At 63.0% G+C, this 22,023-nt stretch overlaps 3 protein-coding genes across 3 annotated transcripts in view; all 3 read right to left on the reverse strand.

Moving 5' to 3' along the window:
- LOC101634959 (prostate-specific antigen-like) overlaps window positions 1-1,293 on the reverse strand; it is a 2,746-nt gene extending 1,453 nt beyond the window's left edge. Inside the window, exons 1-2 of the mRNA XM_012733528.1 lie at window positions 1,139-1,293; window positions 135-144 (exon numbers count right to left, since the gene is read on the reverse strand). Coding sequence (XP_012588982.1) covers window positions 135-144; window positions 1,139-1,293 — 165 coding nt within the window. The remainder of the gene's footprint in view (window positions 1-134; window positions 145-1,138) is intronic.
- A 3,630-nt stretch (window positions 1,294-4,923) lies between these two features.
- On the reverse strand, window positions 4,924-7,787 carry KLK4 (kallikrein-related peptidase 4). The gene is made up of 6 exons (XM_004694314.2): window positions 7,584-7,787; window positions 7,339-7,412; window positions 6,307-6,469; window positions 5,749-5,999; window positions 5,544-5,680; window positions 4,924-5,111 (listed from the first exon to the last, which is right to left on the reverse strand). The coding sequence occupies exons 2-6, from the start codon at window positions 7,394-7,396 to the stop codon at window positions 4,959-4,961; spliced, it is 762 nt and encodes a 253-aa protein (XP_004694371.1). The 5' UTR covers window positions 7,397-7,412; window positions 7,584-7,787; the 3' UTR covers window positions 4,924-4,958.
- Window positions 7,788-18,397: 10,610 nt separating this feature from the next.
- The window catches only part of KLK5 (kallikrein-related peptidase 5), a 5,796-nt gene continuing 2,170 nt past the window's right edge, over window positions 18,398-22,023 (reverse strand). Inside the window, exons 3-5 of the mRNA XM_004694041.2 lie at window positions 21,445-21,701; window positions 21,217-21,350; window positions 18,398-18,846 (exon numbers count right to left, since the gene is read on the reverse strand). Coding sequence (XP_004694098.1) covers window positions 18,694-18,846; window positions 21,217-21,350; window positions 21,445-21,701 — 544 coding nt within the window. The 3' untranslated portion in view covers window positions 18,398-18,693. The remainder of the gene's footprint in view (window positions 18,847-21,216; window positions 21,351-21,444; window positions 21,702-22,023) is intronic.

A 22,023-nucleotide genomic window follows, 5' to 3' on the forward strand; every position in this document is an offset into this window, starting at 1 on the left:
TCCTCGTGGTGCGGGGAGTCCTTAAGGTGCGGGGAGTCCTTATGTTGCGGGGAGTCCTCATGTTGCGGGGAGTCCTTATGTTGCGGGGAGTCCTCATGTTGCGGGGAGTTCTTCTGGTGCAGGCCCATCCAGACGTAGAAACCTCTGGGGAGAGCGGCGGGAGGTGAACAGAGAGAGGCGGGAGCACCCAGGCAGCACAGAGGGAGCCCCCGAGAGAGGCTGGGGAGGCGGCAAGGGTGACAGCCAGCACCGGCAGCCAAAGGGCACCCAGAGACAGACACGGCAGATGGGGGTGCAGAGGGCAGAGTCGGCAAGGGGACCCCAGCACATGGGGTGACATGCAGAGAGGGTCACAATCTGGAGGCAGCAAGGAGATGGGGAGGGAGAAATGGAGGCAGAGCAGAGGAGATAAGAGGGGAGGAGGGAGGGGCTATAGGCGAGGGGGAGGGGAGAAGCTAGACAGAGGTGGGGGCAGAGCTAGAGGGAGGGGAGGGGCTAGAGGGAAGGGGAGGGGCTAGAGGGGAGGAGAGGGGGAGGAGGGAGCAAGGAAGGGCAGAGGGAGGGGGCAGGGCTGAGTCCCCTGGGCTGGGCTGAGGGTCCTGGTCCCAGCAGAGGGCCGATTGCCCAGCCCTAGGCCAGGGCCCTCCCCTCCCACATCGCCCCACACCCCTGGAACCCTCCAGCCCCAGAGGACTCCTGGAGAGGTCTGGTCCCCAGGAACAGCCGGGATCTGTAGACCCCTCACACACATGTTGGGGGTCTCCCTTGCTGCCGGGGTGCCCTCAACTCCCCGGGATGGTTCCAGTGGAGCTGGGAGAGGGGTGAACCCCAGAGAGACGGAGAAGATGGAGGTGACCAGCCAGCACAGCGATGGCAGCGAGGGGCCGAGGTGGCCGGAGACGGGACCCGGAGACGGGGAGACCCGGGAGCCTGAGAGGCGCGCCAGGGCCGGACGCCGGGCCCAGGGCAGCGCCAGAGGGAGGTTCGGGGAGCCAGGGGAGGCAGCCGTGGGGGTGGCGTCCTGCGCCCTGCCCAGTCCAGCCTGTGCTCCCAGCCCGCCTCGCCAGGTGGCCGGGAGGCCTGGCCCGCAGGCGGGGGGCACGACCCCTCCCAGCCCTGCCCCCGCCTCAGTACTCACCTGCTCATGCAGTGGGCGGCTGTGAGCACCCACTGGGGGTGCACCAGGACTCCCCCACATTTGACATAGTCATTGGATTCCAGCGCTGCATGCCAGGGCTGGGAATTCTTCTTACACTCTGGGTTCCCTCTGTTCACAGAGCGCATGGGGGGCATTGCACCTGTTGGTGGGGCACGCATTAGGCCAATTGTTTGTCTGGGCCACGTGGACTGAGCCCAAAACTAGGGGTCTTGGGGCACAATGGCCGGGGCTGGGGCCTGGGAAGATGGCGAGGGCTTGGGGAGGTCCCAAATTCCACAATGGTCCCGAGATGGGGAGGTGATAGTGACATGTGGGGAGACCAGCGGTGAGAGCCAAAATCTCTTAAACCCCATTTTCACGACCAGAGAGAACAAACATGGCAACTCTGGAAGAATGAGGTGTGGGGGTGACTTGGGGTCTGCAACGGTGGACGTAGCCTTGACACTGAGAGGAAAGAGACTCAGAGAGCGGGGTGCTCGGGGGTGGGCACGCGGCCGGATTTGGGGGAAGGGGCGGGATGAGCGCTGGGTCGGCTCCTCACTTTTAAGAACCTGCAGTCTGGGAATCAGATTTAGGGGCTCCACAGCGCATATGGCATGGGTATTTGGGGTGGTCTGGGGCCCTAGATTAGACGGGAAGGGGGCAACTGGGTGACAGAGGAGGAAAATTGAGGTTCAGCTGCAGAGAACACAGTCCGGTGCCCATGAGGACGGGAGGTGGGGCTGGTGCAGGTGGGGTGATGGGAGATGCGGGCGCGGGTCGGGCCCCCACCCCACTCGCTCTCACCAAAGCCCTCCAGGGCCGAGACCAGGCACAGGAGCAGGATCCACATGGTGGCGGACGCAGGTGTCCAGGGCGGGCGGGAGCTCGGGGCCGGAGCCGCCGTGGGGCCTTTAAATCCCTCAGGGCCCTGGGCCCGCCCTGCCAGCTGGCACCAGAGGCGCCCGGGTGCTGACCTGCAGCTGGGAGACCCCTCCCATCCCGGCTCCTTGCGCTTGGCATAGTGCCGGGAGGGTGGGTGGAGAGAAGCCAGCGGCCGGTTCACTGACCACCACACCCTGCCAGGGGCCTGCACCCCACGGGGCTGGGCCCCTGAGCCCTGGCCCCTCGAGGGCCAGCAGGGCGGCGGGGCCCTCCCCCTGCGCTCCGGAGCCCGGCACCAGGCTCCCCTGACCCCGGGCCTCGGCCTGCACCCCCACCATGGTCAGCACTCCGGTCTCGGTGGGCCCCCGTCAATGTAGCTCTCTGGGAAAATCACTGTGGTGCCCACCTGGCCCACGCAGGGCAGGCCGCGGCCACCGCCGGGCGCGGAGTTCTGGGTTCTGGCCCGCTCTGCCCTGGCGGGGTGGGGCGGGCGGGGCTCTGCGGGTCAGGGGCGCCCAGAAGCAGGGCCGGTCCCTTCTCCTGGTTTCTGTGTCCCAGCGAGCGGAGGGGCCACCAGCTTGGTGGTGGAGACTCGGGGAGTCACCCAGACACCAGGCCGGCGGGACCGTGGGGGTCCTCGAGTCACCTGGTGGGGAGAAGGCGACAGGAGCGCCCCTCAGGATCCTGTGCCCCCACGCCACCACTCACCATTCCCAGGCACACTGGGACTGTGGCGGCTAATGTCACTGAGTCCCCCCCCGCAGGAGACGGCGCCCTGGGCAGGTGCTCGGGGCCTCGGCTCTGGCTCATGCAGGGAGGCCCCGGTGGAAGGTTCTGGCTCAGTCCGGAGACTCCCTGGTCTCCTGCAGTCCCTGGGCTGGACCCTGACAACCAGCGTCCAGTCTCACCTGTGTGGGACCGAATCACACCCCAGAAAGCTCCTCGTCCCTGCCGGCAGGATGTCTACTGGACTGATCAAGGCAGCATGGGCGCATGGCACCCTGGAAACTGAGGGTGCCCGTGGCAAGCCCCTGCTGAAGGGAATGGTCGGCTGGTGTGCCCCTCCACGGTATGGAGGCTTTTGGGTGGGGGAGCCCAGTGCGTGCAGAGGCCTGAGGTAACAGGGAGGAGACAGGAGCCCTGGAGGGGACACCCAGGGCTGGGCTTCCCCAGCAGCAGGAGGGGGGCGCCTGAGGGTCCGTGGAGGGGAGCCGGCCAGGCTCTCCCTGGTAGCCGGCTCCTGGGGTCCCTCCCTCTGCCCCGCCCCCGCCCGCTGTCCAGGGCTGCAGCTGTGTGTCCAGAGCTGGAAGATCAAGATGTTACTGATGTGCAAACAGACAAGGACTCGGCCCTTTCGGGGCGCTGGCAGAGACCCCGACTCTGCATTGGCAGGCGGCATTCCTGGGGTACAGCAGCACTGAGTTCCTGCTCCCTGTTCCCCGCACTCAGGTGCCGGGGGTCAGGCATTTGGCCCCGCTCAGGATGGGGCGCAGACTCCAAGTGTGGGGTCTGCCCCTGGGGTCCCCCCTTCTGAGAACACGGGGCACGGCCCGGGCCACCCGGGCTCTTGGGGACACGTTGTTTACTGTCCTGGCGGTAAAGGTCGTTCCCGGAAATGTCTTTACTGTGCCGGACACAAACAAACCTCCCCACACGGACACGGTTTGGACGGAGGTGGGGGGAGGGGAAAACATGTCGATTTTTAAGGTTTATTTTATTTATTTATGCATATAAGAGCTGGATTATGGGGGGTGAGTGGACTCCACACAGAGTGAGGAGCAGAACAGGCCATCCACAGAGTCACTGAGGGGAGCAGCCCGGAGACAGGAGCAGTCTGCCGTGCCCTGGGGTCACCCCCTGAGGTCACCCCCTGGCGGGAGCGAACTGGGCGACCTCTGTCTTGAGACTGCGCCCCCCGGCGGCCAAGGGGTGCTGTTGAGCGTCGTGCACTGTCCCGCGTGCGGCTGTGGCCATCGCAAGCCGGTGCCTTTGGTGGGAAGTTGAGAGAACCGGTGCCAAAGTCCCGCTGGGACTTTGGGGAGTACTGCCCAACGTGGGGTCCTCCACCTCCTGGTCTTCTGCCCTTTCTCCACTGGGTGGTGCTCATCCACACCCCAGAGCCCGCCCCCCCAAGACTGCGCACTGACAGAGCAATCCCGAATCTAACCGCCTTGCTCAGAGACTTCACGTCACTCTCTGTGAAACTGACACGAGGTTCCCTCACCCCACCGAGGGCCCCCCTTTCTGAGCATGAGGTCACCTCCTTTGGGCCCTTCCCCGCCTCCCCCGCAGGCCCACTTGGAGCCAAAAGAGCTGAGTCCAGGACTCTGGCTTCTGGCAAACCGCCGGCCTCCAGCTGCAAGCCCCACAGTGAGAGGCTGTGCAAACTGTGAGGAACTCTCTCGGTCGGTCGGGCACAATGCGCGCCCAGGCGTGCACGGCTGCACGCGGTGATGGCGCCGCCCCCTGCGTGAGAATGGGCAGCAGAGACTGCTGGCGAGCGCGTGCGAGGGCGAAGGGCGAGCCCCGGAACACGGTTCCCAGGGGACCCCGACGCCACCACCCGCGTGGGAAGGCCCAGCCCACCAGGGCTGCCCGGAGGCGCCCCGAGGCCCCCGGCCGGGCTCCCGGGGAGGGACTGGGCAAGGCAGCGCCAAACAGGGGCCCTGCTTTCCTTCCGGGGTGCGGAGACCAGAGGGGAGCCCCCCACCCCGTCCTCTGCTACTAAGGCCGGACCACACGGCGCCGCCAGGGGGCGCTGTGCGCAGGGCGGCTTCTGGGGGGCTCCAGTGGGCCAGTCAGGCAGGGGCGGGGCATGGGGAAGGGGTGGGGCCTGGACTCAGGGTCTGAAGGCGCAAAGCAGGGAAACCCCCAGTCCTGAATCTCTTGGGTAGCATTTATTGGGGCTTCCAGTTCCCGCATTCAGGTTCCGGAGCTAGCTGCTGTCGATGGTTCTCTGTATCCAGTCGGTGAACTTGCAGAGGTTGGTGTAGACACTGGGCACGTAGGGCTGGCCACAAGGGGCGAGTCCAAAAGACACGAGGCCCTGCAGTGCCCCCCTGCAGACCATGGGGCCCCCGGAGTCGCCCTGTGGTGCAGACAGCGAGTGAGCGCCAGCGGTGGAGACAGGTGGGCGACGGGAGTCAGACAAACGGGCGGGGGGCAGACACTTCCCTGGGGGCCCCCGAGACTCCGCGGTGCCCGTTTCCGCTCCTTAGGTGGGCAGCTGCCCCGGGGCGCTCTGTCACTCTCTCCTTTGCCTCCCACGGCAACTTTTCTCTGCCTCAGTTACTCCTGTAGTCTCTGCCTCCGCCATTTCTTTGTTTTCTTTCCTCCCTCCCCTGCGTGAGTGTCATCTGCAGCGTCTCCCTGCGTCTCCCTCGCCTCATGTCTGCCTCCCTGGTGCCTCCATCTCTCTTTCGGAGCTGCTCTTTATTGCGGGTCCACCCCCCGCCGTGTCGCCCCTTGGCGTGTGCCCTGGCCCTCCCTGGCCCTCCCCTGCCCCGTCCCCGCAGCTCACGTAGCAGGAGTCCCTGCCGTGGGGTCCTCCGCCGGCGCAGACCATGCTGGGGTGGAACAAGGGGCCGTAGAGGGCGCCGCAGAGCTGTGCGGGCGCCACGGAGACGTTCGCGCACTGGAGCGCTGCGGGCCGCGTGCCTGCGCGGGGCTCGGGTCAGGCCCCGCTGGGCAGCGGCCGCAGGGGACGTGCCCGCCCAGGGGCTCACCGTTCATTAGCTGGCCCCAGCCGGAAATGAGGCAGGACTCCCCGGGGGTCGGGCACCGGGAGGCGACGCTGATGTTCCGGATGGTGTCGCCGGGAGCCACGGGGTCTTTCAGCTTGATGAGCATGAGGTCGTTGGCCAGGAACGGCCGGTTGTACTGTGGGTGCTGAATGGACAGGCTGGCCTCGACCACCCAGCCGCCCCGCGCTCCGAGGGCGCCCAGGCTCTGCAGGCCCAGGCCAACAGCGTAGGAGCTGAGGGACGCGGGAGCTTGTCGGGCTTGTGGCAACTACAGTCCACCCAGAAATTCGGGGCTTAGGGGTGCTGATCCCTGAGCCGCATGAATAGTTTACCCTCAGCACCCGGGGATTCTGCACCCCTGCGGTGTTGAATCCCGAATGCGGAACTCGCCAAGGAAGAACCCCGCATGGACGGGCACAGTTCACGCCCACTTCGCGGCGCGGGGTCCTGCCAAGTGGCCCTTGAGCCCCCGCAGGCAGCGTCTGCTCCACTGAGGGAGCCGCACCCCGCTCCCTCCCCACCCAGGCTCGCCGCACTCACTCCCGGAGACAGTGCGCCGCGGACAGCACCCACTGCGGGTGCACCAGGACGCCCCCGCAGAAGAAGTCGCCTTCCGTGAACAGCGCGGCCTGCCAGGGCTGCGAGCGCGGGCTGCAGGCCTCGCCGGCCGTGACGTGGCTGCCGCCGCGGGCGGCGCGCGGCCCTAGGGCGGAGTCGCAGCTGGGTCGGAACCGGTTAGTGGGCAGCGGGGCGCAGGCCCGGGACCTGGCGTGGAGGGCGGGTTGGGGCCGGCTGGGGTGGGATGGAGCGCCTGGGTGTGGTCGGGCTTCTGGGGTGTGGCCAGCGCTTTGCGGGAGGAGTCAGGGTGGAATGGGGGGCGCCTGGAGAGGGGACTGGCACACACGGGGTGACCAGACCAGAGCGTTAGGGGTTGAGTGGGCGCAGGTGGAGGGCGCAGGAGCTCCTGGGGCGGTGGTCCGGGCAGGGGGCGGTGGTCCGGGCAGGGGGCGTGGCCAAGGCTTAAGGGGTGGGGCCGGAGTTGGGGGTGGGGCCTGGTCCGCGGTCACGCGTGGCAAGACTTTTGGGTGGGCCGGGCCCCTCGGGGTGACTGGGGCTGGGCTTCCGTTGCTTGTCAAGAGGAGGGTTTCTGCTTCACGTCTGTCGAATCATCAGGCCCCGGGTGGCAACGCTCGCACACCACAGGCGCCCCCCTCCCGGGCAGCACGGTTCCCACGGCACACCCCTCACCAGCCCACCCCCTCATACGGTGGAAGCTAGGGCGGCACAGCCCGGCCCTCCGAGGCGCAGGTCAGCCTCTCCCAGCTGCCTCAGCCTCCACAGTGGCGCCCTGAAAGAAGCCCATCACACTGTGCCAGAGTGCCAGGCGCCGCAGCTCCCAGCAGTGGGCGACCCCCCCAACAGCAGAAGGCCCTCCCCCACCCCTTCCCGCCTTCGCACAAGGTCGTGGGGCTGCTGATACTCGAGGCTCAGTCAGGGCGTGCTGACCTGGCTCTCCCAGCCAGAGGGCTGGCGTGAGCCGGGTGTCCAGCAGGCTGAGACAGGAGCGCCTACCTGTGGCGCCCAGAATGAGGTACCCCAGGAAGCAACGCCAGACTCCCGGTGTGGCCATCGCCCCAGCGCCTGACCTGAGGAAGCCCACAGCCCACATCCATCTCTTTCAGTAACCCTCCCGCCCCTTGGGGTGTTCCTGGGCAGGTGAGGGTCTAAAATCCTCAGAGACCCAGAGGCTGAGAGAGGAAATGAGGTCGGAGAGAGGGCAGGGGAGACAGCGAGTGAGGAAGGAGGGGGTGTCTCACCTATAGCTGGAGGGGTGGAGCTTGGTCCCGGGTGGAAGACACTCAGAGACCAGCCGCTGAGACTCCTCGGAGCGTCCAGAGGCTGGCGGGGAGGGGAAAGAGGGAGGAGACCGAGGACAGTGGAGTCCAGAGGGCGAGAGCTGCGCAGTGACTGAGCAGGAAGGAGAGTGGACCGCAGGGTCCGGGCAGGGCAGTGGGGCTGGGGCGGGGCGCTGCTGGGCCGCTCAGCTCCTGTCCGCTGCTTCTTCAGGGACTCCTGGCGCCGGCTTATAAGCTCCCCAGCCCGGGCCGGCCTGCCCCCAGGACACGTTCCTGCAATCTCAGCTCTCCCCCGCTGCCTGGAGACCGGCTGCGGTCTGGTCACAGGGCAGCGAGGTGCACTGGGAGACCCTGGGCTCCGCCCATCCCGCTTCTCTCTTGGCAGAGCGCCTCTGCCCCTGACTGTCATTTTCTGCGCCTGGCCTGATAATCCCCCTTAAGCCGCTCCCCTTTCCCCTCCCTCTCCCCTGGGTGCCCCCTCACTGCCCCCCTCGCAAACACTCCTGGCTCCGAATCCAGGCTGCCTCCTGCCTTCGGAGTCTTGGGCACCGGGATGCACCGCCGTGAACCTCATCTCCCTCGGGGAAAGTCAGAGTGATCGCTGAACAGGTTCTGGAAAGGTACCCAAAGAGATAAAGCACCCCGACACGGATTCCTGGCCTTCGGGTGCCAGGTGGTGGTACCCAGAAGTGAGAGCAGGGTGCGGGGGTTGGCCCAGGGCCCAGTGGGCGCACATCTGGGATCCTCGGGCTGGACATGAGCGCTCGTATTTTCTACCTGATTTTCTTTTCCATGTGGTACAGAAATGTTTGTTTTGAAAGTCTGGCATGATAATCTCCAGCTCCACTTTGTCCTGCCTCCCCCTCCTAGCCCTCTTTAAAAGCCAGAGCTTTGTGGAGAGAGCAGATCCAAAGCTGTGGTGTCTGTAGGAATCCAGGCTTCGCCCACCTGGGTGCTCAGAACATCTTTCCTGTTGCCTCGTAACTCATTTCTAAAAATCACTGCCCCTGCGGTTGCCGTCTGTTTTCCATGATTACATAGAGGAGTAGTCAGGGTGGGAGCTGCAGGTGAGTCAGGGCTCTGTCTCCAGGAAGCCTCAGCCTGGAGAATCACGGCCGCCCCCCTCCCTCCACTCAAAACGTTACTCATTTTGTGGCCATTCGTGACGAGCCTGCCAGAAAAGATCGTTGAAAACAGCAGATCGGATGAGCTGGGAAAGTGAGGCCACAGTGACCGCTGGTTTCCATGTGCCCAACATGGCTCTTGTTTTTTTAAAGATTGATTCATTTATACACACAAGAGCGGGGGGTGCAGGCCAGAGGTGTGGGGCGATGAGAGGATTCCCCAGAGACAGGGTGGGATCTACTGAAATCCACTGCTGAGGGGGCAGCGGAGACAGGAGGGGTCTGCTGCCCCTGTGGTCACTCCCCGGCCAGGATGGAACTCTGCTGCGGTGGCTGCAGGGAGCCTCACAGTGCTTTAACCTGTTACACCACCAGGGTGGCCCCCAACATGTTACCGCTGAGCAAAATTATGTGAAGGCTTGAACTGTTACACAGTAAAACCTTACCTTAAAAGCCCCCTTGACGAGTTTCGTGGCCGGCTCCCTCTGACGCCAGGGGAGAGCTGCAAGGCCCAGGCTGCCTGTGTCGCCGCCCTGGCGAAGGCCACTGCCAGTGCTCTCCTCCTCCCAGCCTTCCCGCCCTGCCCACTGCACACCCGCCTGCCGGCTGTCTCTCTCCCTCTCCGGTCACCGCGACGCAGAAGCATTTCACCGCCACGAGAAACTCTGCTTTATCCCGTAATTATCACACCGTCCCCAACCTCAAGCCCTCAGAGCCACCGCTGAGTCACTGCAAATTGGCACCTTGGGAATTTTACGTGGGTGAGGGTTACATTTTACGTGTAACCCTCTGAGACTGGGTTTGCTGTTGAGAATGCCCACAGTGTCCTGCGTAACAATTGTTCGTTCCTCTCATAAGCGTTAAAAAATATTTTCTATGTATATTTACTTGGCTATCATCCACAAAAGCCTGCAAGCTGTAGCTCCTGTTGATATTCCTCTTTACAGATGGGACAGCTGAGGGCAGAGATGTGAAGTCACCTGTCACCTGTCCTGGGGCACCTGGTCAGGTGAGTGCAGGGCTGGGACTTGAAGCCCTGAAGTCAGGGAAACTGATGGGGAAAAAGAGGCCCGAGTCAGTGCTGGTGAAACCTGCTAGCCTCTTTTCCCCTTATGTATCTGAAGACCCTCCCCTCCCATTAATTTCCTCTGTGCTAGAAAATTTCTATCAAAATATGTTTTATCCTTGAGGAAAGAACTCATGCCTCGGTGTCCTCGTCTGCATGGTCGGCAATGGCAAGTCTGGCCCCCCGGGTTGCTCTGAGCGTTAGATCTTCATGAGCTGACCGCAGAGTAAGTGGTCAGTGGGAGACCATCACCGCCTGACATCACCCTGCAAACAACACAGTGCCCAGTTGTAACAAAAGCTCCCCTGCCCCGGGGCTTGTGAACTGCAGAAGTTGGTGTCTCAAGGCCCTGGAGGCCAGAGCCTTGAAAGGCCTTTGTTCTCACAAGGCAGAAAGGGCTGAGGAGCTCTCTGGGGTCTCCTTATAAGGGCACCCCAAAGACCCCATCTCCACATACCATCACTCTGGGGGACAGGCTTCAAAACACTCAGTCTGCAGCAGACAGCAGACACGGTGCTGCCAGGCTTCGCATGGGGCGGTTTGCAGGGCGTCGCGGCATCTGGCCCTGGTGGCCGCACCGTGAATGGGGTGCCTGTTTGGGTGGTGGGCAGCAGGCAGGGGCCGGCAGGGCTTGGGAGGGAGGGTCAGGGAGCCCTGCTCTCCAGTGCTGGCCCGGACCCCTCACCATCCTCAGTGCTGCTTTCCTCATCTGCTGTTAGAAGCGTCAGACCTGGCAGCCGGAGGACTCCTGCGAGGGAGGCCGGGGACAGAGCCCAGGGCCTGGCGGGGAGCGTGGCCTGGCCCTGGGCTGTGGTGGGCTTCGCTGCCCCAACCCCTAGCAGGGAAGAGAGCGTCCCACAGCGCCTCCTAGACTTCTCCCCCCCCCCCGTCTTTATGCAACTCACATTGGGGGTTTTAATTTTTAGAAATGCTTTCATGAAACTTAAATGCCCTGTAAATCTGGAAGCTGGAGGCCTGGCTGGGCTAAATGACACCGGGTGCGGGGGGGAGGCGGCTGGAGTCTGTCTCTGACCATGGTGCTGAAGCCGCGTCCTTCCTAACAGACTCAGGGCGCGCGCCTACGTGCACGCGCACCGCCCCGCGCCTGGCGCATCCTCACCTCCTGCACGCACGGCCGCCCCACCCCCCTGCAGCCCACACGCGCGCCCCGCAAGCCGCAGGTCGGGGTCCGCGGCACAGCCAGGCCCTCCCCACGGGCTCAGGCCATTTTATACTCCACCGAAGCGTGGGTGGAGCCCTGGGGGCGCTGCATCGCTGCTGTCTTTGGAGTTTGGGGGATTTCAACCAATTTTCTTTAATGTATTTTTGCGTAGAAGAGTTGGGGCGTAGGCCAGAGGCGTGGGGGCAGGGGGAGAGGACTCGCCAGAGGCAGAGTGGGGAGCAGAATAGGCAGATCACTGAAATCCACTGCTGAGGGGAGCAGCAGGGAGACAGGAGCGGTCTGCTGCGCCCGGGGGGTCACTCCCCCGCGGGATAGCCAGTCTGGGGGTGTGTGATGATATCCTCAAGGTGAGCGTCTTTTTACATGTTTACGTATGTGTGTCCTCTGCGACAAACTGGACCTGTGTTTAGCTCCTTCCTCTGGAAGAAAGGGGCCTTGGGGTGCTCAAATGCCCCCCCCCCATCTGCTTTACAGAGAAGATGGACCTCCCACTGTGTTAGTCTCCCAGGGCAACAGGGAACCACAGACGGGAGGCTGAAAACAACAACACGTTTATTCTCTTACACTGGGGGCCCAGGAGTCTGAAATGGAGCCCCTCGGGCGCCCTGGGCGGGGCCCTTCCTTCCCAGCAGTTAGCCGGCGCCCGGCTGTGTCCGCATCACTACAGCCTCTGCCGCCCCTTCACAGCCCCCATAGTGCATCTCCACAGCCGCTCATCCCTTGGCATATGAACCCGTCATCCTGGGTAGGGGCCCACCCCTCCTGGCTCTCACTGACACCTATAGTAACCCTATTTCCAAATAAGGTCACACTCCGACGTGCGTTCTGCGGACCTCAGCTTCTTCTGCGCCATAGGTGCCGTCCAGCTCCCTCCTGAGGAAAGCGGTGCGACACTTTTGCAGCACCACCTCTGGGTGCGTGGTGGGATCGTCGTCTCAGTGTTACAGGAAAGGAGGCGTTGACTCCTTCGCTCAGAGAGGTCGAGCGCCCAGAGTTAAACAGCCCAGCCGGGAGGCGGCGGCTCCGGACGCGGCTCCCGCGGCTCTCCCAGGTCCATTCTCCAAGGGGCCCCAAGGTGGCGCCCGAGAGCAGAGCTGGATTCTGCCGCCTCGGGTCAAAAATTCTGCCTCGGCTGCTCGCTGGGCGTCTCTAACGCCGCTCGCGCGCAGGTGGCTGTTGGAGCAGACCGCCCAGGCGGGACCCGGCGGCAGGGCTTCCGACAGCGCCCGGGGCCTGCGTGGTGTGTGCTCGGGCTCGGCCGCCCCAGGGCGCCTGCAGCGGCTCTGTAAGGAGCACGGAACCCCGCGGGGGCCCTCCTCCGCCCGCTCGGCTCCGCCCGCTCGCCTCTGCCCGGCTTCCCTCCTGTGGAGCCCCGGGAGCACTCTGAGCTCGGGCCTCACGCTTCCTACAGCGCAGCCCTAAGCGGGCTGGGGTCAGACAGCAGGCGGGGGAGGGCGGGCGCGGAGGCCTGTGGAAGTGGAGGGCGGCACCGCGGCAGAAAGGACACCTGGGTCCCGGTTGTCCCGCCGCGGGCCGCACGCGAGGCGCTTTCCTGCCTGCTCGGCGCCGACTCTCCCTCCGCTTCTGCGTTTCCGCCCACGCACCCACCCTGTGCGTCGGTCCTTCCAGTCTGTATCGACCCCTTCTTCCGACCTCCCTTCCTTTGTGGCTGCTTCAATCGCTACAGCACCCCAGAGGCCCTCTCTGGCTACTCCTTTTAAGCTCTCAGGGTCTCTCTTCTTTTTCCCCCGCCACCCCCCCCCCAGCCGGCTACCCATGTCGGCTCTGTTGGCTCCAGCCCCGTGGTTTTGGGCGGGCAGAGGACTCCTGCGCCCTGGGTTCACGCGCTGGCGCCAGGCCAGCCGCCCAAGCTGAGCCCCACTCCCCCAACCTCGCTGCCCGTGGCCCCTTAACTCCTTGAGGGCCCCCCACCTGACTTTGCTGTCAGAGCCAGCAGGGCAGGCTTGTGGGGAGTACAGCAAGAGGGGCGCCTGGCACCCCATCACAGCAGCTGTAGCATCAGCTTCATGTCAAATGAGGGAACCCACAGGCTTCCTCAGCCAGCAGCCAGATGCTTATCTGCTCTGTGGAATGCGGGAGCCTCTGCCAGGGGGTGGGCCTTGCCCTGACCTCGGCCTCTAGCCAGGATCAGCCACTCCGAGCAAGGGTGAGAGGACAAACCAGCTATGCCGGCCCTACCGACTCTCTGGCCTTATGGGGGCAGCCCAGGTCCAGGCAGTTCTGTGCATTTCAGGGGGTGCAGGTGAGCATCATGGGGGGGGTCTGTGATTCCCCAAGTCAGGTAGAAAATTAGTCTTAGCTGCGGCTGAGCAGAACAATTCATGCAGCTCCCTGGGCTTGTGGGGGGCCTCACTGCATGCTCCCTCCCTTTACCCCTGGGCTCAGCCCAGTATTACAGGCTTGTTCTGGGAGGTCAGTACTGAGCCTCTTTCCCTTTCCCAGCCTCTCCCCCGCCCCCACCTTCTGCTGCCTCCCACACCCTCCCCTCCCCGCCCCCCTCCCTCTCTTCCACCTACTAAACCACCCTCCCGGGTCCCTCCCTCCCTCCTCTGCTGTCTTACAAAATGTGTGATGTGGTTTTATGGGTGTGTAATTCTAATATAAGTAATTGGCTTTAGTTTTATATACCTGTGTGTAATGCAGCCAGCCTGCCTGCTGCCTGCCTGCCGGTCATTCTAGCCCAGTCACTTGTCAACAGCACTTCTGCTTTTATTTTTGACCGTGACAGCGGCTAACTTGGCAGTGTCCACTATGGACAGGGTGGTGTCAGCCCCTCTGCGCCCCCCAGCTAAGCCCCCACTGTGGGTTTTACTCCCAGCCCTGTGCTTTGCTCCACACGATGGCCGGCGGCTCCCGATGGTGGACGTGTGCTGGCCGCCTCCCGGTCCCCATCGAGAGCAGCGCGAGGCGCGCCCTTGTGCGCGCGCCGGTGACAGCACGGACTCTCGGCTGCGCAGCCAGGAGAGACGCTGCTGAGCCGCGCGGGGGTGCGGCCCTGCCTTGGGGCTCCGTGCGGAACGCCCTACGGTGGTCGGCACTTTCACGGACTTGTCCGAGCGGTCCCCGCCGACGGCACCGCGTGCGGTTTCCGCGGACACCCTGATGGCTTCAGCACCCCGGGGCACGCTAGCGGTGGGGTTCTGCGCGGCCGAGCACGCCCCACCTGCTCCCCGTAGCTTGGCGTTTTCCAGGCCAGGTCGCGGTGCGTGCGGCGCTCAGGCTCGTCTTCGCCTGTGGGAGGTGCTCCGCTCTGACACAGCCAGGCCTGCGCGCTGTTCCGCGGCGCTGTCTTACACAGTCGCGCCCTGTTGAGGGACCCCAGGGCCGCCTCACCGATTTTCTTGTAGTAGTTTGCTACAGGAGTCTTCATCTGGCTGCGGTCTTGGGATGCCTGGCGGCTTCTGTGTGGTGCTGGTGAGCGGTGGGGTTGAATTTCCTGCACGCCGAGCCGCCTGCCCTGGCCCCACAGACTGAGCCCCCACCTGTCGCGCTAACCTGGGCTACAGACACGCGTTCCACAGGCCACACTGCCCAACCCGCGGTCTCTTTCCGAGCTCACTTCTGGCTCCCTGACCCGTTCAGCTGTTCTTGCTCCACTGTGTACTACTTCTGTATTTTTTAGATTTATTTATTAATGCACCTAGAACTGGGGTGCAGGCCAGAGGTGCAGGGGCGACGAGAGGATTCTCCAGAGACAGAGCGGGGAGCAGAACAGGCAGATGGATGAAGTCCACTGCTGAGTGCTGAGGGGAGCAGTGGGCGGGTCAGGAGAGGTCTGCCGCACCCTGTGGCTCACTCTGGGTTCGGGGATTGAACTCGTCCTGAAGTGGCCATGCCAGCTTCACACTGCTCCACTGCAACCTGCTGCACCAGGGAGGACCCTGCCTACTACTTCTTAATATGTTAATTTTGTTTTGCAGCCTGTCTTAATATCTAGTAGGGCAAGGAGCTTATTTCTTGCACCACACAACGCTGTTCTTACTGCTTAGATCACCGCGCAGGAAACAGACTGATCCTCTCCACCCTGCCCGGGACTGGTTACACGCTGGGGCGCTCCTGGCCCTTTACCCACATTTCCTGACTCCCCGACAGCCTCCCCGCTGGAAAAGGCTCAGCCACATGCCAGAAGAGAAGGCCAAAGCTGTCGGGGACCCACACCAGGCCCTACTCAGCTCCCGGGCCCCAGAAACTCCGCTCCCCTGTGAGCACTGTGGCAGGTGGGCAGCGGGCTCTGGACAGCGACAGCGGCTCGGGCTGTGCCGTTTCCTGGGCGCTGCGCTGTTGGCTTCCTGTGGCCCCATCTCCTCCCTGCAGCTTCCACCTTCTCTATGCAAAGTGGGTGGGCTCTCCCCCCCCACCTGCATTCCAGGTGGGCGGAGGAGGAGGTCCACACAGAGCAGGGCACAGCCTCCCTCTTACCAGCAAAGCCAAAGCTTCCCAGAAATCAGCCACCAGTTTCCAGGTACACTTGGCGGCGGTCCCGGGGCGGCCTGGCGGTGGCCTGAGCACCTTTCCCCACAATTGCCGCCACCCCTGCAAGAGTTGGGTTGGGATGGGCTACGGAGGAGACACTGGCCCCCCAGCCTCCCTGTGCTGACTCTGCCGCCTCCCCATTTCCTCCCTTCTCAGCTGCTGCCTTGGGCTCCCCCACCAGGAACCCCTGGGGCTCTGCCATTGAGCGTCAGATGCAAGCGCTGCCCTGTCATCCCTCCCTGGGAGAACAAAGTGCTGAAAGAAACGGACACGAGGGCCTGGAAGGGCCTACACAGGGGGGGGGAGGTAAGCCAAACGGCGCCGCCCTGGCTGTGCTTAGGGAGCACTGTGCTCCTGAGCGCCACCGAGGCCCGCGACAGGCCTGCATGCGGCCGGGGTGGTGACGCAGGGCTCCCCAGGGTGCCGCTGGTTCTGTTCTCCACGTGGGTGCCCGTTACAGGGGTGTGCTCTGTTTTGTGAAAATTTCATGGAATTGCGATACTTGCGTGAGCACAAATGTATCCTTCCTCAGAAAGCTAACTTAAAACCCGGCCAAAGGGAAGCCAGGCAGGCCTGCTCCGTTACCCTGTTACCCTGCTTTACACATGGCACCGGCTTTCATCAGAGAACCCTGAGCGCCCCCTCCTCTTCTCCCCCTCCCTCCTCCTCTTCTGCCCCTGTCCCTCTTGTCCACTGTTTGGGGGGGGCGAAAGTTCTGGTTGCAGCCTCAGGAAATGAATCCTGATTGGTACAAATCAACCATGTGGTGCCATGTCCCTAGCCTGTGATTGGCTTAGAAAAGGTCACATGACCCAAGTGTGACCAACAAGAGTGGAGGAAAATTCTGCTGGGATCGACTTTAAAAATGTCTCATCCGGCCATCGCTGGTGGCCCAGCGGGTTACAGTGGGCCCGGTGAAGCTGCCCGCAGCCCCTGCAGTACGAGTTCCGTCCCCAGCCAGGGAGGACCCACAGGGCACGGCAGACCCCTCCTGTGTCCCTGCTGCTCCCCTCCTACGTGGATTTCAGCACACCTCCCCGAAATGATCCCGCCTCTGTCTGCGGTGAATAGTCTCACCCCTCACACCTCTGGCCTGCACCCAGTGTATGCATAAGCAATAAATAAATCTTTAAAAAAGGAAGAAGTCTCACCCTTCCCCTGAAGGGGACCGTGAGGGTGAGAAGCCCCCAGAGCGAGGGTCCCTGGTGCCTCGCAGCAGCCAGGCACGTCTTGGTGTTACAAGTTCAAACCCACCTACCCAGGACTGTGAGTTTTCTCCTGATGCCAAAAGCAGTTTAACCAACAGCATCATGTTGGAAAATAGGCTCAACAGCGCCTCTAGCTAGGATTTCGCTTGCTGATTTTGCTGTTGTGAAGTTAACCGCCCGGTCTCCTCAGTCCTGCCAGAGCTGCTGTTCCGGTTCTTGCACCACAAGGGGGTCTGTTCCACCTTGCATGGGCAGGGCTGACCTTACCCCGGCCACAGCACCCAGGGCGTCGGTCCTCCGCTGCCGACCACCGAGGACAAATGAGGGATGGTTGCTGGGGTGAGAGCTCGACCTTGGCAGCCCACCCTTTGTGCAGCCCGAAACTACCGTGGGGACTGGGCAGGAGAGAGATGATGATGTCACCAACATCTTCATTTCTACTTCGTGTCGTGCTTATTGTGTCATCCTTCCGTGTTAGAGTGGTGAAATTAAGGGCCAGAGAGAGCTCAGGCCTTCTGAGAGGTGGCTCAGTGCTGTTTCTTGACCGCCGCCGCCCTCGCGGGGCTCAGGGCTGTCTGGTTGGTGAGGGGTGATGTGGGATGCCCGTAGGAGGGCGCTGTCGATGGTGGCTCCGCCCCCGCCAGAGCTGATTGGACCCAGAGTCTGCCAATCAGGTGTGTCTCCTCGCTGCCACTCAGAACAGCCAATCAGGAGCCGGCCCTCGTGGAGGGGGGCGGGAAAAGCTAGGATAGGCCACCCTGGAGGAGGGAGGCCGGGTGGGCAGACGGGGGAGCGGTGCCCATGGGCCGCGGCCGCCCTTCTCGCCTCCGGCTTCTCCCAGGCCCACCCACCTCCCCGTGCTGCCCTGGCGCACAAGCAGCCCCATTTTGTTCTTGCAAAGGGGCGGTGATCTTAGCGGAAGCCCAGCTCTGCCATCGCCCAGCTCTTGGCTTCCCGACCCCTAAGGCGGTGAACCACGACCCGCACTCCGGCCTCCTTGAGGCTCCTGGGAACCCTCCCGCGTGGCCCCACGGCAAAGCCTTGGCTTTGTCCTCTGCCGCGGCCCCCACCTGCAGGGCGGTCGCTCGCTGTCCACTAGGGCCCGCGTGGGTCCCCGGTTCCGGGAGAGAATCCTGGGCCTTTCCGAGTGCCGTTTCTGCGCTCAGGGCGCCTCCGTCCAGCCTCTAGGCGGCAGGCTGGCCTCCTGCGCCCTCACTGAGCCCGGCCTCCCTCCGGAGGAGGACGCTTGGGACTGTACTTAACACTCCCAGGAGATGCCCGCATGTAGCCAATGCTGCCAAGTCTCTGCCCGCTGAAGGGGCCCGCTCCAGGCACTGGGACACGCGGCCTGGGAAGGGGCCGAGACCGCCACACCGTGCCGAAGCAGCCCCCAGCCCTGTCTGCCAGACTGATGGGAGGTCCCTGTCTCACCATCTCTGTAGCGCCTGTGTCCCCAGGCGGTAGGAAGTCCTTTTCCAGGTTTACTGGGGGGGGGGGGTGTACCCCCAACACCAGCCTGGCTCCGGGCACATCTCCATTCACACTTGAGAAGGAAATGAGCACAGCTTGAGTGAGTTTCTGATTTGGGGGTTTTCTTGGACGGTGCTTTGCAGCTGAGGCACCCCACTAGAGCATCAGGTGGGGGCAGGAAGAGGAGCTGCTACAAAGGGGAGCAGTGTGGAGAGGACGTCAAGTCCACTTCTCAGACTCTTTATTTCTGGGGCCATGTCTGGGCCACAGCAGAGAAAGGGGGGCCGTGGAAGGAAGCACTGGGGGGACCTAGGTCGCAGCCCATCCTGGTCGTTCTCCAGGGTCCATCCAGAGAGGCAGGAGCAGTCCACGGTGGAAAAGGGGGTCCTGATTCCAGGGGACCCCAGGGCGCTGGGGAGGCGAAGACGCACGTCCTCCCATATTGGGGAAAGAACTGGAGGACTGGGCCCCCGGAGCAGTGTGGGTGTGGGGGCGCAGGGAAGCGGGGAGGTGTCGGGGTGACTCATCAGTTGGACCGGATGGTGTCCTGGATCCACTTGTTGAACCGGCAGAGGTTGGTGTAGACGCCGGGTCTGTTGGGCTTGGCGCAGGGAAAATCCCCCCAGGACACAAGGCCCTGGAGGGAGTTGTTGCAGACCACGGGCCCCCCGGAGTCGCCCTGTGGGAGCACGGGGGCGGCGAGGCAGAGGAGCAGGAGGTGGAGGGAGGGAGACACAGGTGGAGAAGGCAGAGGTGAGGAGGCAGAGGAGGTGCGGGGAACAGGGAGACGAGGGAGAACGTTAGCACCGCACCCCACGCCCTCCACTGAATTTCTTCGGGCCCCTCCCTGCTCTTCGCCTGTCCTTACACCCCTCTACCGGGTCACATACACCTCACTTTTGCAGAGCGGTTCATGGGGGTTCTCGGCCCCCATGAAGATTGCGCCCGTGACCGCCATAGGCACTAGGGCCCAGTAGTTCTGGGTTATGGGGGGCTGCCGGGGGCACCCCAGAGCCTCCAGGCACACCGAGACAGCGGAGCGGGCGCCAAGGCCCCGGGGCAGAACCAGCGCTTGGACTCACGTGGGCTGCCTTGTCCTTAACGCCCCAAAATTCCCTGCAATCACCTTCCTGGAACAATACTCACCGTTCTTTACTGTCATTCCTCATTTATGTGAATGCAAAACACGAATGACACAGACTCCGGCACTAATTACGAGGAAGCCTGAGCTCTGGCTTCTTCCACTTGCACAGCTGAGTCCGCAGGCTTGATGCCCCCACGGCCACTGTCCAGCGGCTCCAGGGCCACCCAGCCCAGTCCGCATCGTGGTGTCCTGGCCTTGCAGGGCCCCCTTGGAGAAGCTCTGGGCTAACGGCCTGAACCTGGGCCCTCGCGGGGTGTGGCTTCTCCCGAGTTAGCTACAGATGCACTGCGCTCCTTGAATAGGCTCAGCGCTTGGCCGCCATGATGATTCTGCTTTGTCTCATACTATTTCTCGCTTTGAGTGGCCACACCCAGACCACAGGTATGAAAAGCAACTTGAGGTCTACACCCCCCCCCCAATTACCTTGGCTACGGAGAGGCTAAATGATTTAAGATGCTGGCTTTCAATTTGATGCCCTACGAATGGGCTTCCTTGCAAGGGGGACAGAGTGAAGGTGGGAGGCCTGCGGAGTATTGCAACTGTCAGGTTTATAACACTGGGGGCGGGGTGCTTCTCACGGTCAGGAGGGGCCAGTGTGACCGGGCAGCAGAGACCTGGTTAGCCAGACCCGTGGAGAAGCCCCGAGGCCAGAATCGGGAAAGGTCTCCAGGGCACAGGGCTTCCCTGAATTTCTGTCCTCTCACAGCATCACATTCAGAAAGCCTGTGCCGGGGCCAGGAAAGACGGGTTGAAATTCCGACCATGGAATTACTGAGGACCCTACAGCGAAGGCCGCAGCGAGTGCCTGTCTGCTGAGCAGCTCAGTGCCTTGACTGTTTGAGCCTGGAAGAGCCTATTTTTAAAATCATGCTATAGTTGAGAAAATCAGGAAGTTATTTTGTGGCAATTTCATGACTCATCTGGCAGCAAAGATGAGTGTTGACTGTTCCTCCCACTGGTATCTCAGCCCCAAGGCTTCCCGACCCCCTCCGCCTCCATGCTGTCCCCAGGCACACTGACTTCTTTCTGTCACCGACCTGCTCCCTGCCCCAGGACCTTGGCACGTGCCTTTCCCGCCCCTTGGCCTAGGGAGGGCTGGCTCCGCGGTGTCTGCACACACCGCCGGGGAAGAGGCCTCCCAGCCACCATTTCACTGTTTGCTGGTGTGAAGTTATTTTTCCTGCAAAACCCTGAGCTTATTATGCGGTATCTACAATTTCCCGGTCACAGATTTCCTTCAACTTTGACCTTTTTTCCTTCCAACAACTTTCTGATCAATCCTCTGCATTAAAAAAATCTCTTTTTTTCAAACCCTAACAGAGGGTTCTGCTTTCCTTCCTCAAAACGTTTGACCGGCATCTTTCGGAAAACCTTCACACTACACAGTTCAGGGAGCAGGACGCTTCGTGGCCAGCCGCCAACATTTACCTCAGTACGAGACAAACTGTGAAGTCTGGTACTGAAGAGAGGCCCTTCAGATGTGCGGGGCAAAGCCTGCCAGCCGCACAGGGCAGCCCGGGCCACGCCCTCTGGGCCTGTGCTGCCTGTCGCATCAGCCGTGGGCTCTGGGGCGCTGAGCCCCTGAAACATGGCGGCCCAAGCAGAAACGCTGTTGGTGATGAAACCCGTGTGCTGACTTTCAGAATCTTCTGTGGGAAAACGGGTGTAAAATATCTTATTCATCGTTGTTCCATAGTGGGCACATCTTGAGAGGAACTAGGGTGCGTGCCTTGGAAGGGAAGCAGTTCATCGCCTCTTTGTCCTTTGGAAAATGTGCTACTGGGAAACCTCACCCTGTTGCTACTGGATGGCTCTGTTGCAGAGCGAGCGGCAGGCTCTGCCAGCGTGGGCCCCGCGGCCCCCCGAGGCCAGGCCCCTGCCAGGGCGCGGAGCCGCCGCCCTTACCTGGCAGGAGTCTCGGCCGTCCTGGTCCCCCGCACAGAACATGGTGGCGTCTATCTGCCCCGGGTACGCGGCCGCGCACCTCTGCTGGCTCAGCACGGTGATGTTCAGGCACTGCAGGACCTTCGGGAAGTTAACTGGCCACAGACAGTGGGAGCAGAGCTGCGGTCAGCAGGGCGGGGCAGCAGAGGCAGAGGGCAGGGGGTGGGGCACGCGGGCACCGGAGCTCACCCTGGGGGCTGCTGGTGGTCCCCCAGCCGGAGACCATGCAGCTGGCCCCCGCAGACGGGCAGCGGGTGGAGATGCGGATGGTCTTGACCGTCTGGCTCTCGCGGATTCTTCGGCTGAGTTTGATGAGCATGAGGTCATTGGAGTGGCCCGGGTGGGAGTAGCCGGGGTGGGGGATGGACTTGATCCCGGTGAACAGCTGCTGCCCGGATTCGTAGACGGGAGACTGGGAAAGGTGGCCCAGGCGGATTCGGAAGACTCTGAAGAGGGCGGCACAGGTCACCCCCCACTGCAGAGCGGCCCCTCCGCTGCCAAACCCGGTCCCGGCTGCACCTCCCCCCTCAGCCCCGCCCCCACACCCACATCTCTACCTTCAGCCCCGGCCCTTTCCCTACGTGGTGAATGAAGGCCCCCCAAATCTAAGCACCCCAGCCTCAACCCCTCCTCGAGCCTACCTCCATCCCCTGCCTCATCCCCAGCCCGCCTTTATCTCCAGCCATCCTGCCCCATCTCACCCCCATTCTAAAGCCAGCCCAAATCACAGCCCAGGTCCAGCCCAGGAGGGACGGCCCCGCCCCGCCC

The sequence above is a fragment of the Condylura cristata genome, unplaced genomic scaffold (assembly GCF_000260355.1).
Source record: "Condylura cristata isolate star-nosed mole 26May11 unplaced genomic scaffold, ConCri1.0 scaffold00041, whole genome shotgun sequence".
NCBI classification, from domain to species: Eukaryota; Metazoa; Chordata; class Mammalia; order Eulipotyphla; family Talpidae; genus Condylura; species Condylura cristata.

Excerpts from the sequence above, each read along its gene's own strand:
- KLK4 (XM_004694314.2), bottom strand. The coding sequence starts at position 7,396 with ATGGCCACACCGGGAGTCTGGCGTTGCTTCCTGGGGTACCTCATTCTG. Across the intron at positions 6,470-7,338 it reads CCTCATTCTGGGCGCCACAG|GGCCGCGCGCCGCCCGCGGC; the intron begins GTAGGCGCTCCT and ends ACTCCGCCCTAG. Across the intron at positions 5,112-5,543 it reads ACGGCAGGGACTCCTGCTAC|GGCGACTCCGGGGGCCCCAT; the intron begins GTGAGCTGCGGG and ends TCTGCACCACAG.